This window comes from Melopsittacus undulatus, chromosome 9 (assembly GCF_012275295.1).
Source record: "Melopsittacus undulatus isolate bMelUnd1 chromosome 9, bMelUnd1.mat.Z, whole genome shotgun sequence".
NCBI lineage: Eukaryota > Metazoa > Chordata > Aves > Psittaciformes > Psittaculidae > Melopsittacus > Melopsittacus undulatus.
The window spans coordinates 1,139,283-1,156,646 of NC_047535.1; the positions used below are offsets into that span (position 1 = coordinate 1,139,283).

The 17,364-nt window shown below is 48.7% G+C and overlaps 1 protein-coding gene across 5 annotated transcripts in view; it reads right to left on the reverse strand.

Moving 5' to 3' along the window:
• Positions 1–222: 222 nt before the first annotated feature.
• The window catches only part of GLCE (glucuronic acid epimerase), a 40,498-nt gene continuing 23,356 nt past the window's right edge, over positions 223–17,364 (reverse strand). For 3 of the 5 annotated variants that reach the window (XM_034066350.1, XM_034066349.1, XM_034066351.1), the window contains exons 3-5: positions 7,062–7,591; positions 5,891–6,136; positions 223–3,716 (exon numbers count right to left, since the gene is read on the reverse strand). In XM_034066350.1, the coding sequence (XP_033922241.1) occupies positions 2,692–3,716; positions 5,891–6,136; positions 7,062–7,578 (1,788 nt within the window). In that variant the 5' untranslated portion in view covers positions 7,579–7,591 and the 3' untranslated portion in view covers positions 223–2,691. Of the gene's footprint in view, positions 3,717–5,890; positions 6,137–7,061; positions 7,592–11,304; positions 11,331–17,364 lie in introns of those variants that run through there. The other 2 variants (XM_034066352.1, XM_034066353.1) reach the window with 2 other exon arrangements.

Here is a 17,364-nt window from a genome sequence, read left to right on the forward strand (position 1 = left end):
TTGCATATTTCTAACTGAAAATAGGAATTGTAGGCACCTCAAGCCACCAAACTCCAACACTTGAAACCCCATTTCCATGTTTTCCATCTTCAAGACAATAAACCCCTTCTGGGATGCTCTAAAAGGAGCCATCTCCATCCCAGTATGACAGCAGCTCATGGGGCTCACCTGTGCCCATGCATAGGGCAGAAGGCACCGATGGGAAGAACGAAGACGCCCGTGTCTGTCTTAAGATAAAAAAGGTTTATTTTACAGTCTTATAAAGCAGCTTTACATGAAGCACAAACAAACGTTGAGCCATTTACTTTGTATAGAAACATAGTAGAACCTTTCTCGCTGCAAAAAGTCATGTCTGGCTGTATAGAAAACTAACGTGTGCACATTGTGCTTAAACTGCAAAGTCTGTACAGCTTTACAAAGGACTACCCTTCACAAGAGCATCCTGTAAACAATTTATTGCATATTTAACACATGGTGGATACCCCACATGTAAGAAAGGAAACGTAGAAAACAAACCCTAAAGGACAACTACAAGGTGAATGGAAATAGCAGCTTTCAGTGAATGTCTTGCACGATGAGGGAAAGAGCACTGCCACACTTGTACACTTGTGCTTGTGTGTCACTGGGTCGCACATACCCACGCTTCCAATGAAGTCTATGTACAGTAAACCCCAGGGAAAGACTCAATAGGGCTTAATCCCCAAGGCCTTTGTCAGTTTAAGCCCGAAAACATACAAAAAAACCCCAAAATTAAGTGAATTTGATGAAATTATGGGCACCAATGGCCAAGAATCCTCTCCCACTGCACAACTGAACTAAAAGCAGGAACAGGAGAACCCCCACACTACCTCTGTTGGGTGCTGCAACCTCTGGTGGTGGTTGCTTTGAGTTACACGAGTGCTAAGGCCAACAAGAACGCAATGGAGGTGTTAAGGATAAGGTGGTTTGACATCACGATGGTGCTGGCATGGCCAACCCATGCTTCTGAGCTCACCCATCCAACAGGGACCGGGCTGAGAGCAACACTGCAGTCTGCCAACTGGGATTCATTGGAACAACAGAACAAGGAAGTGATGGCCTCCATAAGGCACCAAAACCATCTCTTGAGCAGTGCCCAAGTCTCTCTAGATCCCCCAAAGCCAAAATGGGCAAAAGAAGGAGGAAACGTGCAGGAGAAAGATGTGTTTGCCAAGGAAGCACATTCTGGGGTTCATATGTGTGTGTGTGTGCGTGTGTATTCACATGGACGTGACAAATTCACCTCTGCTACCTTTGGTATTGAAACTCCTCCTGTGAGATCACTCCTCCCATGAACTGACACGATCACAGCATGCATCTGCAAAGATCAAGTAACGAAACGCCTGCGAGAAACAGAGAAAGCATCAAAAACAAGGGAAAAGGAACCACGATGCGACCGAGCTTCATCCTCAGCGTGCACAGCTTCAGCTTAACCCACACCTACATGTACAACATGTAATAGGATCAACCAGGACACTGCCAGCTGAAGAAGAGGTGGGTGTCAAGGGCTGGGAAGCAGGAAGAAGCAAGCCCCTGCTTTCTTCTGCATTGCCACAGGGTGGTGGAAGCATCTGGGTTTGGATGCGTGTATTGGGTTATTGCACGGGTCCCCTTGCTCGCCTGGCAGAGCCACAAAGACAAAGCACACCCCAAAGCCACTGCTGGAGATGCAGTGACCCCTTACACCATTGAGTAAGACAGTACACAGAGGTGAAACTTGGTATTAAAGCACAAGTGGAGCTGGAAAGCCCTCTGGGGTGGTTTTCCTTCTTAAGATGCTTGATTTTTAACCTCAAGCAGGTTAAAAATGAAACCCCCCATAGGAAACCCTTCATCCATTCCAACCAAGCTTCCTGTACCCTGCTCCGTGAGCTCCACATCACACCCAGCAATTCAAGTCTCCCGAAGAATGAAGTTGCCAAAGCTCAGATGAGAGCCTCTCAGATGCAATTAAAACCCACAGCACAAGCCATAGGGCACCACGATGGGAGATCCCAGGTACCCAGGCAAACCTGATGGGTGATGGTGAGTTTGGCTTTACAAAAGGGGGTTGCAGGCTTTGTGCAGTCCCACCGGGTTGTGCTTACGTGACGGGACTCCGAAGCCTGGCATGCTGCTGTCCCCATGTCTGTGTAGGAACCAGCCAGCTACAGGACCTCCACACAGAGAATAGGGGGGAAATCATACTAATGGGTATTTTCATCCCAATAGGACCTGTGTTAAAAACACACCTTTAAAAAGATACACTGACCACCACCCAGGCTATGAGTTAATACACACTGATGGTGTTACACCACGCACCCTGCTCCAACACAGACACTGATAACTGTTTTAAGAGGCCATAGACTAATGCTTCAGGCAAGTGCTGACTTCAGAGACCTGTATGGCTTCTGCAAACAAAAGGAAAAGACAACCCCGACCAAAACCCATCCCCAACCTCAGGTGCACATAAGCACTTTGCTTCGTGCAGGTGGTTTCACTCTGTGGAGCACCAAGAACAGGCTGAAGCTTCCGACTCCATCAGACCCAAATGTTTTCAGGCTGGAATGCAATGATTTCCCGAGATCAGTTTTAAGGATCACTTCTTTGACACGTCCATAATAAAAAGCAGGATGCCACCTTGGATGCTGCAGCTCCGGGAGGCAGCAGGAGCCATGGGTTTGGTTGGGAGCTCTAGTTGTGCTTTGCTCGCCCACCTCGCAGGTAGCTCTTCCATCGCTTGACAAACTCCTTGAAGATGGGCGACTCGTCGATGGTGCTGAGGAGCTGGAGCTGGTTGATGTGGGTGGTGTGATAGTCCCAGCGGGCCAGGTTGGGAGCAGTGCCCAGCATGAAGTGCCGGAGGTCATAGATGGTCCCTGAGCCGGTGTCGTAGAGGGGAAGCATGGCCTTGAGGGACTCCATGCCCCGCTCATAGAGCACCCGCGCCTCCTTCCCCAGCTTCTCCCCGGCCGTTTCCTTCAAGTCATAGAGCCCGATCAAGGAGTACATGAAGCCATTGAGCACAAAGGAGCTGGGGGAGGTCGGGTACTCCTCATACCAGTCATGCCTGTTCATGAAGACCGCTTTGACACCGCGCTGCTCCGATGGCAGCTTGTAGGGTGCTGTGGCACGCAGAGCCGAGCTCAGGAACGCGGGCTCTTTGGTCAGCAGGTAAGCCCGCACCAGTGTTGAGATGGCCTGTCCTTGTGCCATGGCCGAGTACCAGCCCGGCTCCAAGGACTTGAAGCCTTCCCCCAGCTTCCTCGTCACCATGATGGGCCAACCACCCCTCTCGTCCTGGTTCCTCACCAGCCAGTTGCTGGCAGCAAAGAAAGCTGCCATGTGAGCAGTGGCCGAGATAGTGACGTTGTCGAGGAAGCCTCTGCCCTTTGCCACCAGCCTCACCACCCTCTTGGGCATGATTTTGGTCTGCTTCACAGCTTTCGTGTTGGAGAGCCCGACCCCTTTGCGCAGGTCGGTCACCAGGTCCCTGGTGAGGGTGCTCCAGGCAGTCCTGGGGCCGATGCCATAGTAGATGTCCCGGTCCTTAAAGGCGATGAGCTGGTTGTTGGAGACGTAGTGCACGGTGAAGAGCTGGTTCTTCTCTGTTGTCTCAAGGACCACGGAAATGCTCCCGTTCGTGATGAATTTGAGATCCAAGGAAATGATAAAATCCCGGGTGTTCCCCAGCTGCAGAGATATCCCCTCGGTGCTGTCTGCAAAGCAAACCAGGAGAGCCTTGTTCAGTGGCACAGCACTCATTTCTCTTAAGCATTTAAGCTCTGGAGTGCAGCTTCCAGAGGCAACCCCTCTTACCAGGCAGGATCCAAGAGCTTTTAGGGCAGCCCATCAATAATTCAATCACTCTTTCTGTGCACATTCATGTATTATTTAATTAAGCATCAAGTGAATCCATGAGCAAAGGCTGACTCGTTTGCATCTTACATTAACACACTGCAGCACTTGGCTGCGGAGCAGAAGTGCCAGGGGCTCCATCAGTGGCTTTAGCTGATGCTTCTGGTACCTGACTGATGGAGGAGCGTAAAGGACACCAGAAGATACAGGGGAAGGGAAATGGGGGGTTCTTATTGGTGCCTGCAGCTGGCAGGACACAGGACAGGCAGAGCCAGACTTATGGGGCACATCAGAATGACTTTCTTCTTTCCCAACCTGACAGTTCCAAAACCTGATTAGTTTAATGTGGGAAAGGAAGACAATAATATGGAAAGACCAATGTTAACGTATTTATTAACCTCTGCATTGGCAAAACTCAGTTTAATTAAAAACCATATAAATCTAGATAAAGCTCCCAGGCAATGCCACAGAATAAAACCCAGTGTTCTCTCGCAGGCTAGATTATAGAATGGAAAATCAACTTCTCCCCCCAAAAGCCTCTATACTTGCAGATCAAAGGGCTAATTAGTTTGTAAGACTGTGTGCAAATCCTGTAGCTTTGAAGGCACAGAGGGATGATGAACACTTTAAGACGGGCATCTTCATTTAACAGCTTTCCATAGGGTAAAACTCTCCCACGCAAAGCAATTGTTTCCCTTCTGTACAGCACCCATCATTTGGACCCAGAGTCATATCTTCCAGTCTTTTAAAGCAAAAGCTTCATTCCTTTCAGCTCTGGAGATCAGCATCTGCTTTGGGAGGAGAAACCAAGCGCTTTGCTCCGCAACATTGTGCTCCTATAAAGAACCTAATTAAAACAACCCCCCCCCCCACAATTCCTGTCAAGTAAGTTTCATGGTTCCCTGTAAATACATGCTTGATAACGAAGGGAGTTATAATAGAGAGGAGGGAATAAAACAGAGTTTAGAGAAGCGAAGGGGAATGAAAGGCTGCCTGTTGTTTGCACTGCCTTGAGCGCCTGCAAATCCCTTACTTAAGGCCATCTAAGACGAGTGGATGCAGAGCATGGCCTTCGAGCCCTGCAGATTACTCTGCCATCAATAAAGGATGAAGAGAGAATACAGAAGAGATCTTTTAGCCTTCCCTCTCGCTGTATTTATCTACTACAAAGACAGGGGAGTGTTCGACAGCTCTTTCCCTGGAGACCCAGGCCTAAGGTGCCAACTGAAAATTACTTCATTGTCTTTTTAAGTAATGGACTCATTAATTCTAATGGCTATTGATTGAGGAAAAATACAATCTGTGCTTATTAATGAGCCTCTCCTAGCACAAAGGAAACTCACATGAAATAGTGAATTTCCCTGCTAAGTATGAAGCAGAACATGGTCAATGGAAGAGATGGTAACACAACGCATCTCGCACGGCTGCAGGGGATGGGGAGTGCCTGTGTTCAGCCCCACATTGTCCCCATTGCCACCCCTCTGCAAATACCTACACACCATGAGGACAGCTACAACCCCTTGTTGCCTCAGTTAAGGCAACTTGGGTTAAGCAGAACCAAGACCTTACATTCTGCAATATTAGTTGCATCCCAGTGAAGAGAGTGACGCCAGGTCCAACTGGAGAGCTGCACCTGCTGAGCTGGCTCCAGGCTGAAAATAGACCTTATCTCTCCTCTGTCAACATCTGCTTATCACACGTCAGTGCTATTTCCTAGGCTGCACAACTGGTTCCTCTTTTTCTCCTTGTTTTGTTGCTTCTATTTTGAGGCAGGAGCTGAAAGGCTCAGGAACGTGACTGCAGCTTCTCACTGCCCTGCCTGTGTGCATCCACCCAGTGGTTCATCACAGTAGTGTTGGGAAAAGCAATAATGGGGAGGAAAGAGAAGACAAACTCCAGAGGCACAGAAATGAGGTGATGTTCTCAGGCAAGCTCTTAAGGATGAGGAGTCACAGAGGGTAAATGAACACACATTAATCCCATGTACCTAAAGCTCCATCTGTGCAACTTTGCTGCCCTGTTGGGGATAACCCACCTGGAGCGATGAACTGCTTGACACTGGTGAACTTGGCTCTGTCAGCCACTGTGGACAGGGAGCAGCCTTTGGGCACCGTCCACTCCGCAGCCCTGCTGGCCCTGTCCTTCTCTTCAGCTGTTTCATACACCTCCACGTGAGGGGGTTTCTCAGTCAGGTTCTTACTGTAGTGACTCAACCCGTACTGTGCAATCTGGATGGGGTAGAAATAGCCTTGAGGGCCCCACTGTGTGGATAATGGCACACCTGCAAGAGGAGGAAGAGCAGGACGTTATCAGGAGGCTTTCAAAGGACAGCACTTGCAGCTCTGCATGCTCCTCCTCCACAGCCCATCGCTCCTTTACTCCTAGCAAGTGGCATTCCCAGCCTTCACCATTAGCTGGGCTCAAGGAAAGCTGTGTTCAACTGCTCCCTAGTCAAAGTGAAGCAGATTTGAGTGGCAGAGGAAGTCCTTATCGTGGTCTCCCACACATTCTCATTTACTGGAGCATCACACTTGGTTTAAAACACATTTAAAAAGCCCTAACAGATGTTTTCCCCCATGCCCCAGGGACCACTAAATCTCCAAACGATGTCACATCCAACACAATCCCTTTAACGCCACATAAATCTTTGCAAGTCAAGCGCGTGTGTTACTACTGGATTTGAGGAAGTTATTTGATGCTAAAGGATCAATTCAGCCTGCATCCACCAATCTGCTCCAATTACCTTGGCTCCCCCAAGAGCACTACAAGCACAGTGTGCAGTGATGCCTGCAGAAACCAGACAGGCTCTCTCCAGCCAATACCAGCACAAAATGCCCCAGTTCTTCCCCCCAAAGCTGTTCCTTGTGTTCAGAGGTACAGCTCCAGCCCAGCTGTCCTTGGGATTAACCCTCCTCACACAGCTCGCTGTTGTTGGTGCCCTGTAGCAGTGAGGGTGATTTAGATGTAAGAATCTGCACGACCCCTGAGAATCCCAAACTGGTTTGTGTTGGAAGGGACCTTAAAGCTCCTCCAGCTCCAATCCCTGCCATGGGCACGGACACCTTCCATTAGAGCAGCTTGCTCCAAGCCCCATCCCTCAAACACTGCCAGGGATGGAGCATTCACCACTTCACATCTCAGATGGTAGCAGCAGATATTAAGAACCATTTCCACCATTGAAAAGAACTTAAATACCAGACACAAACCTTCAACACCACTTATGCACTTCACTCTGTCCCGAACCTCCACGTTGTAGCCCTCGAAGGACATGAAGACCCCATCGGGGTGGTAAGGTGCTCGCTGTGTGTATACTTTGGAGTAGCTATGAGAGAATTCAAACCTGTCATAACCATCGTACTGAGCAATTTTCCCATAAACCTCAAAGTATTTCTCTACCCAGCTGAACGGCAGGAAGACCTCGTTGCCTTCCCTCCTCCCTTTCACGGTGTGCTCGTCATTGATCAGACAGTCTATCTCCTCGTACTTCAGCCCCGGGGCTCTGTTGAAGCCCCCTGCAATGGGGGGAGCCTTCTGCTGCTCTTGGGGGGATGCCTCCTCGCTCTCAGGGGCTGCAGCTCGGCGCTCGGGGCCGGACAGGCTGCGGGGGAATGGGCCGGCTCTGTCGGAGGAGCATCGGTTCCACAGCAGCACCATCACCAGCGTGAAGAGGGCGCAGATGATGATCAGAGTCTTGTAGTTGACCCGAGCTGCCAAGCAACGCATATTCACACCATACCTGCAGAACAGAGAGGAGAGGTGTGTAAGGGATGGTGCTCACAGTCGGAGCTGTTGGTGCATCACTCAGGGCCCCATGTGTGCACTGTGGTGGTGGTCGGGAGGAAAGGGACAGGCAGGAGCACCTAAAAGAGAATGGGGGTTTTCCCAGTTCTCCATAAGCAACGAGATCAAAATGTACCAAGTCCTGATTCAGCTCCTGGCTGTGACAATGCCACCGAATGCAAGGGATGCAAAGAAAAGGTGGCAATCACAGGGCAAACACTTCTGTATAGAAAGCTTGATGCCAAAGAGCAGGGGATGGAACCAGCAGCCCAGGAGGGTACAGCAGTGCTCAGGACCTCTTGCTCTCACAGGTAGCCTGGTGCTCAGCAGGAGTTAAGCACACAGCAATGAAAAGGAGTTTCCTCTCCAGTCCCACCCCCCTCTTTTGCATGGAAATAATCAATGACCTCTCCCCATTTTCATGCTGCAGCCACACTGTAAGCACCATCTGGTCATTTAAAACCGGACTTCCAAAGAGAAGTGTCTTATTTTCCCAGAGCCCAGTTTACTACAGGCTTATAGAGAACATAAATTTCTGCCTAATTGTATTGTTATGGAAATGCTCACATCAGAAGAGAGCCAATTTTCTGCCTCAGCAGATCATTTTTAGTGATGATGCTTTCAGGATGACCTCAACAATGACACCCTGGCTCCCTTTACACAAAGGGGTAATTCACTTTTAAGCAGGGAACAGCATTGCTGACACACTTCACACCCCTGCCTATAAAACTCAGAATGAGTTAAGCCATCTGGATTAGCAGGGGATGGGGATGGAGGGAAGGGGAACACCATCACCACAGCTTTTCGCATCCCTATTCCCATCATTCCATGGCTTGAAAGACTCCAGAGGTGCAAAAAGGTCCTGGCTGTGATTTGATTCCATTTTGGTTCTGCTGCTTTGGATAAGCAGAGAACTGGGAGGATGCAGTGTCTCCTATGCTGGCCTGGCAGCTGCAGGGATGAGCAGGAGATGCTGCAGCTCTGGTCCAGCTGCATCCTGGCAACGCTGCTGAAATATTTAGTTCTTATCAAGTATAAATGAAGAGGACACAGGGAAGTGGAGGATTTTCAGGGAACCATTGCCTTAAACATCACCAGTCAATGAGAGGGAATAGCCAGAAGTATGAGTGCAGCAGAGAGGCTTATCATGTTAAATGGAGAGATGGAGTTTTATTCAACCGCAGGATAAAAAGAACTGGGGATTTCAGCAGTAAAAAGAGGTAATTTAAACCCACAAAGGGCCGGTGGTAAATTGGTTTATTCCCCTGCTGCTCTTATGAAAAGGATTTCATCATACCCTACTTAAAAGATTTAAGGGGTTCAACACAGGAAAGTAGCTTTAAGTTATGAAGTGACACATGCACGAGACCCTCATTTGGCTGCAGGATGCACTGAGCATCTCTAAAGCTCAGCACCAAAACACCTCCTGCCTCTGTTTCAAGACATAGCCTGATCATCATAAAAGCCAATCCTTATCCTTCAGGTAACACTAGAGCCATAGGTTTAAAAGGGAAAATACTTATCAGAAGCCTGCCTAGAATTCCCTTATTCCTGTGCTGAACCCCTGGGCTGCAGGAATGGATGCACGACAGCAATGTAAATAACCTATACATTAATACTTGTGTAGTTATACACTGGTTGTGCTTACAGAACTGCTGTACAACACACCATAGAAATGATAAAATGCAATGAAACAGCATTTCCTACAGAGCAAACTGGGTTTTAACACACCCCAAAGCAAGGATGCAATCAGAGAAGCTTACTTTGCCCATTCAAGTGAGATGCTGAGGTTTGAGCACTGGTTTTAGTATAAAGAACAAGTGGGTTAACTGGAAACTAAATCTTGCTTTGCTAATGATGCCTGGAAAAGGGAGGAATCTTGGCTCTCCATGCTGTGAATTGGGAATCCAGAGTCCCAGCTGTGTACCCAAGTGACAGATCCAGCTCTGGTGCTCAGGTCTTACATAAAACCACGTTATTCGTGTCCTAAAAATACCTCTCTCACCAAGTCCCTCCAAGACAGTTTTTGATCTGCAAAACTGTGTTGAATGTATTAAAAGGAAGAATTTCTCTCAAGTCCAGGCCACTGCCAGGTTCCTGTATACCCAGCCCAGGAACCATCCCAGTGCTTCACATTTCGCAGCCCAGGACCAACACACAGGCTCCTCTCCTGTATATAAGCATCTCCTTAGGGCATTTAGGCCTTTGGATGGGGCTTAGAGCAAGCTGCTCTAGTGGAGGATGTCCTTGCCCATGGCAGGCGGTTGGAACTGGAGGAGCTTTAAGGTCCCTTCCAACCCAAACCATTCCATGACCAAAAATCATACAATTCTATGATTTTTAATTGGCTTTGTCCCATTGGAACAGGGTACCCAGGGGAACTGTAGCTGCTCCATCCCGGCAGTGCTCAAGGCCAGGCTGGACACAGGGGCTTTGCAGGAGGGAAGGGAGGATGTACCCCAAAAGCGCTTCTACTTTCCCAGTCTCCATCAATGGGATGCGGTGAATCCATTTCAAACCCAGCAGTGTGGAAGCAGGTAACCTGCAGCAGAACTCAGACTTCCCAACCCCATCCAGTTCCAGAGAGCGAGACCAAGTCTCTGCAGGCCATTAACATGTGGCACATTCCAACACTGGCCACAGCAGTTTGCACACAAGCTGGTGCATTCTACCCAGGCAAGAGGCAAGAATCACTTAGAGCTGTCACCCAGCTCCCCAGGGTGCCATCTATGCAGGTTACTGGTGACAGTGGGATGAAAGCAGACAGCTGGCCATGTATATCTCTCCATTTTAACCCTTATTCCCATTCAGAGGGGTGGCCCCAACACAAACTGCGCGTTCAGAGAAGCAGCGGCTGCATCAGTGCTGCCCTGCCTGGGTTTATAGCTCACATGACATGGATCAGCCTTTAATAAAGCAGATCAATGATTCTCCAGCTGACAGAGATGACTCAGGTTAACTTCAGTTAAAGCCCCAGAGGATGCAGCACGTGCAGCAAGAGCCCCATGTCTGCAGCTCTGCAGCCACCCTCCTAGCACCAGCAAAGAGCAGTGTTTGCATGGGATGGTTTGGGTTGGAAGGGACCTTAAAGCTCCTCCAGCTCCAACCCCTTCCACTGCAGCAGCTGCTCCAAGCCCCTGTGTCCAACCTGGCCTTGATCACTGCCAGGGATGGGGCAGCCACAGCTTCTCTGGGCACCCTGTGCCAGCGCCTCAGCACCCTCACAGGGAACAGCTTCTGCCTCAGAGCTCAGCTCAGTCTCCCCTTGGGCAGGTTCAAGCCATTCCCCTTGGCCTGTCCCTACATCCCTTGTCCCAAGCCCCTCTCCAGCTTTCCTGCAGCCCCTTTAGGCACTGGAGCTGCTCTCAGCTCTCCCCTTCAGGAGCCTTCTCTTGTCCAGGCTGCCCCAGCCCAGCTCCCCCAGCCTGGCTCCAGAGCAGGGATGCTCCAGCCCTCACAGCAGCTCCCTTTGAAGCTGGTTAAAGATCCCAGACATATTCCTTAAGGAATGAGGCAGGACTCAAGAGCCACATCCCCCAGTGCATTCCACAGGAGCTTGGTGGTTGGCAGCGAGTTAAAACCTTCACATTTAAACTCTCTGTGTTTAAACAATAACCAGCAGTAAGTTGCCCGTGGAGCCCTGGAGGTCTCCACACCATCCAAACCCACCAGCTCCCTGTTTGCTCAGCAGGAAGACAGCAGCATTTTCACTTCAGACCAGGGATTCCTGCTGAATAGAGATAAGCCACCTATTTACTTTGAAGCCTCTATGCCAGACTAAGCCATTTAACACAGAGAGAAAAAACCCACCCTGAACAGTGGCTGCCAATGTGAGATACGTTAAACTGGGTGTTTAAAGAACAGACACTGCACCACCTAACAAAATACAGCCACAAGACTGAAGCTTCAATATACACCCAGCCCTGAATGTTATACTCGGCTACACCCAAATCTCAGGCATTTTTAGCCCGTTTCCTGCTTATTACACACAGCAAAACACCCTTCAGGCTGACGTTGGTTGTCAGCGGGGTGGAACCACAACAGCCCATCAGTGCGATGGGATAGAACAATAAAAACACAGAGAACTCAGGAATTGGTTTCAAATAACTGTAGAAAATGCTTTCTGATAACTGGAGTGACATCAGCCCTTCAGATCCTATGCCAAGGAGTAATTATGTCTTAAAATGGGGTATTTATGAATGAGCAGAACACTAACCTGGCTCCATCCATCCAGCCTCGCTGTTACTGTTTTATCTCTATCTGCTTTGCTCAGCGCCTGTATTTAGCCAGTATTTAACACCCAGCACATTGTCTAGATTGCTTGTTTTTCCCCCTTAAGCACTAGCAAACCACAAGACCAGGAGTGAATCCATCCACTGTAACTGAGTCTCGATTACCAGCCTCACCACCGGTTCTTTAGCACAGATTTACTGTCTAATCCTCACCACTTCCAGGCCTCCATCTGGGGATGATGACACAGAGAGGATCTAAATATGAAGTGAAAAGCCACTTCCAAAGCTTATCCTACAGGTTTTCATCAGTCCAATTAGAGCCTAATACAGTTTTATTTATATCAACATATCATTAAGCATCAATGCCGGTGGCTGTATCATAGCCTAGAATGGTTTGGGTTGGAAGGGATCTTAAGGCTCATTCAGTTCCAACCCCTGCCATGGGGCAGGGACACTCAAACAGGGCAAGGAAAGACACTGAGGCAGGACAGGGAAGAGCTTCCAAGCATCTCATCTCAATCTCTCCCTCTATCTAAATGTCCTTAACACAAGTTAGAGCAAAGCATTTCCCCTGACAAAAAGCAGGATTTCAGTGACTCGTGGGCCTCTGATGGCCATGCAATCAGAAAGGTTTTATAACAGAAATTGGGAAAAATACACTGAAAAACAGCAAAACTCTTGCACACTTCATTGTAGAGCAGGGGACAAGCTGCTTCAAGACTCAACAGGGCCAGCCTAAGCCCTGCTTTCAACAGGAGGTGGGGCTAGATGATCTCCAAACGTCCCCTGCAGCATCAGCTTTTCTATGCAGCCACAGTGAGATGCACAACCTTGAGAGAGCGCATTGATGTCTTCACATGAGGACATGGAGCATTGGAGTGAGGCCAGAGGAGGCCATGAAGATGCTCCAAGGGCTGAGTTCTTCCCTATGAGGGTGCTGAGGTGCTGGCACAGGGTGCCCAGAGAAGCTGTGGCTGCCCCATCCCTGCAGTGCTCAAGGCCAGGTTGGACACAGGGGCTTGGAGCAGCTGCTCCAGTGGATGGGGTTGGAGCTGGAGGAGCTTTGAGGTCACACAGAGGCAGCTCTGTCTCCTTTGCTTTCCTGATGTCCCACACAATAACACCTGCAATATGAAGCAGCCAAAGCAGCACGAGCTTCCTTCACTGCACAACAAACCTGTTTATTTTGCTCCCAGTGGATGCTCCGAGAGACCTTTCACAGGAACAGAAAAGGGAAACCTTTTACCCTGGTGCCAATGGAGGCAGCTCAGTGACCCCAACCGTGTTAGACCCATGATTTCTTGCTACCCAGAAAGCCCCAAGTTCACTTTGTGCTTTTCATTCCCTCCCAGGTTCCCTTCAGGAATTCCCAGTTAAAAATCCCCATTAACAGCAGCATTTCCTCCCTGCCATTAAGCAGCCCGACACGCTCCACACATTCAGTGGGAAGAGAGAACAGCGTTTTCTTTCCCAATGGGATATCACAGGCAGTAACCACACGGGCAGAGATGGAGCCACTTGTGCTGCCAACTCATTACAACGCCTACAGGAATTCAATCCAAAGTGGGCTCCAAATTCCCCCTCCGACAGCTGGCAAGCACTGGGCATGCAGCCCTCAAACAAAACCAGAAGAGCCCTTCTGAAGGCTGCCTCCATTCAAAGAGAATGGGCAGGAGTGCATGGAGAGGCACACACCTCACCCCATAAACGACACAGCTCCCATTGGGCAGATGAGCTTTGAAGATGTGCTCCAACATCATCCCGAGAGCGTGGCTTTGTTTGGCAATTGCTTCCTTAAGTTCTGCAGTTAATGACAACTCCCCTTGCACTAAGTGATGGCTGCACAGAGCCTGCATCCAGCAGTGCTGCAAGAGGCAGGGTCACAGCAGCAAATGCATTAGCACTTCCCCCCACGCTGCTTCTAAGTGCTCCCCTGAAAGCTCCACTCTCTGCGAAGCCCCAAACCCCACAGCTTTGGTTCACTGATGTTTACAGCTTATTTTTGGCACAAACCACTTACAGCCACGCTCCGGAGGTATGGGTTGCATTGGCTTTTCTCTTTCCCTGTGCAGAAAGTGGAGGTTAAGGAAGTAACACTGCTCATAGCAGAGAGATAAATAAAATCTGCTTGAAATTCAGAGAAATGGCTAAAAACACCTCATCCTTCTTGCTTAGCAAACCCTGGCACTCCGTCCAGATGGTGCTCCAGGAAGGAGTTACTGATGGTAGTTACTCAGTCGCAGAATTAAAGGTTCCAGGAAGATTCTGCTGCTTCACCAACTCCAAGAGAACAAGCGGGATGACAAGAAGTGATGCTGCTTTAAAGGGAGTTTGCCAGGAAAGTCTGAAGCTTTGAGTATAACTTTGCATGGGTACTTTCTCCTACAGCCCACTTAAAAAGCTCACTGGAAATACTATGAGGAAAGTGTGTGGTGTCATATATTAGTACTGGCTGAACATCAATAGTGGCAAACACAAGCTAAGCAGCAACATAAAGCATAATGTTTTCCATGCATACTGGTCTGAAGAAAAGAGAGAGAGGAGAGAGATTCCCTGTGATGGCCACCTCTGGGTTTCAGAGCCTGGCTTAGATGGACAACGGCCACATAAGCCAATGGGATGGGCACCAGAAGCATCCGGATGATGCTGAAATGAAGCAGCATCCATCTCCAGCCCCACTTCTGAGCTGTCTAAGCATCAGCAACCAAAACCATACGCACCAGGTCAGGGTGTCCAAGCTGTAGGCAACAGGGAACAGGGTCAAGGCAGCCAGGAGCAGGGTCTTCAATCCATAAGATGGCTGTTCCTGAGGACAGCTGCTGTTTGCTTCCCTTGGTCCTTCACATCAAGCTCTGTCTGGACTTCAGCCTCCAAATAAGAGCCTGTCCTGGCAGAGTTTATGTTTAGACTCTGGCATTAACCCTGGCAAGTGTGTTGGAACCTTCTGCTTCTAGACTTCTCCATATTCAGCACAACAGAGATGACTCCAAGGCAGCAGCAGCATCAGTGCTGGGGAGCCCTTGATAACACAGATCCTGGTTTATTGAACTTCCCCACAAAGGCTGGGCTGCCTTTTCCAAGAGGAACTTCAATCCTGGCTTTCATAAGGCAGCCCTCAGTGCATGGAAGAAGGTATGAGACAGAGATACCCTTTTCTCCCACCTTTTGCAACCCTGCCTTTCAGCTCCTTGCAAGAGCTGATGAGAAAGGAGGGCGGAACAGAATTAGGAGTGATCTGAGAAGAGGCTGAAAGCTCCTTGCTAGCAAAGTGCTTTGGCTGTGAATTACTCTGTACAGCTCTGACAGTGAACTATTTACTTCCAAGCCCACGAGGGGATTACCATGAAACACCCACCAGATAAATAAAATTACCAGTGAAAGGTCAGAACTGCTGCCATGAGGTTTCCAGGGAAGATTCCTCTCTTCAGGAAAAGACGTGGCTCAGCAAGGTTTAAGCCCAGGCTGTAAATCAGTACCATGCAGTCTATTCCCCCCCTCACTACTGCTACCACCAATAATAATAATGATAAGGGGGAATAACAAGGGAAGAGAATACAACACCACCCATGGAAACCCAGCCTGACCGAGCAGTGATGTAGCCCTTCCAGGTACCTCAGTTTACATCCTGGGCATGATGTGCTGTGGTATGGAATACTCCATTTGGTTAGTTTGGGTCAGGCATCCTGTCTCTGCTTCCTCCCAGCTTCCCCTTCCTCCCTGGCAGAGCATGAGACTCACAAAGTCCTTGGTCAGACTAAACATGACTGAGCAGCAACTAAAAACATCGGTGTTATCAGCGCTGTTCACAGGCCGAAAGCCAAAACAACAGCACTGCACCAGCTACTAAGAAAGAGAAAAGTGACTGCTGCTGCTGCACCCAGCACAGGGAAGAGCTGCTGCATAGGGAGACATGGAATATTGTTGTCCCTGGCTCCTCATTCTGCTGATTTCCAAGGTTCTTTGGTTCTTCCAACAAAACCAAGATGTGCACCTACAATCACTGCAGCCTTGTGTACCCAACACAGGGTCAAGCAGGGTTTGTAGCTCTGAAATCCCAGCAAACAAACCTAATTGAATCAGGCAAACCAGCTTTTCTTTGTAGGAAGCAATTGCAACATCTTCAGACTGCTTGTTCAGGGAGATAAGAGCCACAATGTGGGATCAGACATCAAAAGCAGGGGCCTGGCTTCGGAAAAGCATCCTCCTCTCTGCTCTGCAGCTCTAGTCGGGAAGGCCAGGGCTAAGTTTAAATAGCTTTGCCAGTTGGAGCAAACAACAGAGGCCATTCTTAAAGACAGCAGGAAATACCAGACATGAAAATTCTACTGCACTGCCAAATTCCTCATTTTTGAGACTTTTCTTAATGCCTATCCCTGTCTGAAACATAAATCCCATTTCACAAACATTCTACCCCAATATTTTGAGCACCAGGATCTCAGTTCTCTTATTTGTAGGCAGGACAATGTCATTAATGATTTAAACCTATGCACTGCAAGCAAGCCAAATAAGGCCTCCCAATCCAACCCGATCCATTCTGTGATTCTTCAGACAGGACAAACCAACTGCACAATGTGAAGACAGAAGTTGTCCTGGACACGATGGCTTTGGGGTTTGGTTTCCTTTTTCTAAAGCATTTAGGGGTTATATTGCATTGCCAACTAAACTCCAGCACGGTGTCATGACACCACAGGACCTGTATATACATGGAAACAGCTTCCAAGTTGCAAGACATGAAGCAAACCTGCTCTGCACTTCTGGAGATGCAGCCAGAAGCACGATCCACTTTGGGTACCACACCAGGTGATGCAGAGCGCAGCAGCAGGGATGGATGCATAGGCACATTCCCTAGTGCTCTATCCCATGTATCATCCACCCTACATCTCCCCAGAGACACTCTATGCTTGGATATCAAAACCAGGTGTTACAATCAAAGTTATTTGGTTGATTTGGGTTTTTTTAAATGGAATATTTATGTCATTTCCTGCAGCAGTTGGTTTGATTCCATCCCAGTTTAATGGACTTGAGCAAGTTTAAGTGGTTTGTCCTTTGGAGAGGCAGCCTTGCAGAAGGGTGTCCACACATCCCCTACAGAAAGTCCTTTTCTTCATGTCATTCACTAGTAAAGAGGTAATAATTGTACTGAAATAAGGAAAAATGACTTCACTGCATTATGTGCTTTACAACATTTAGAAGCAGTTAATGGAGGATAGATGCTACGATAATGGCTCTATTCAGTTTACCCAAAAGCTTGAAGTGGAAGCTTGTAAAGTTGCTTTTTGTGGCAGAAAGAGCCCTGGATGCATTCTGCTGGCTGCATCTTTCCAGTTTGTGCTTTAGAACTCAGGTTAACTCACACCTGACCCAACAAAAAAGCCCTAAAGATCACTTAAACTCTCTTCCAAAGCACGTTTCCCTTCTCCAGCTCAACCTCAGGACATGGTAATCCAAGCCTGAAAAGAGCCTCTATGAATGAAACAAGCAGTTCCCAAAGTGCTCA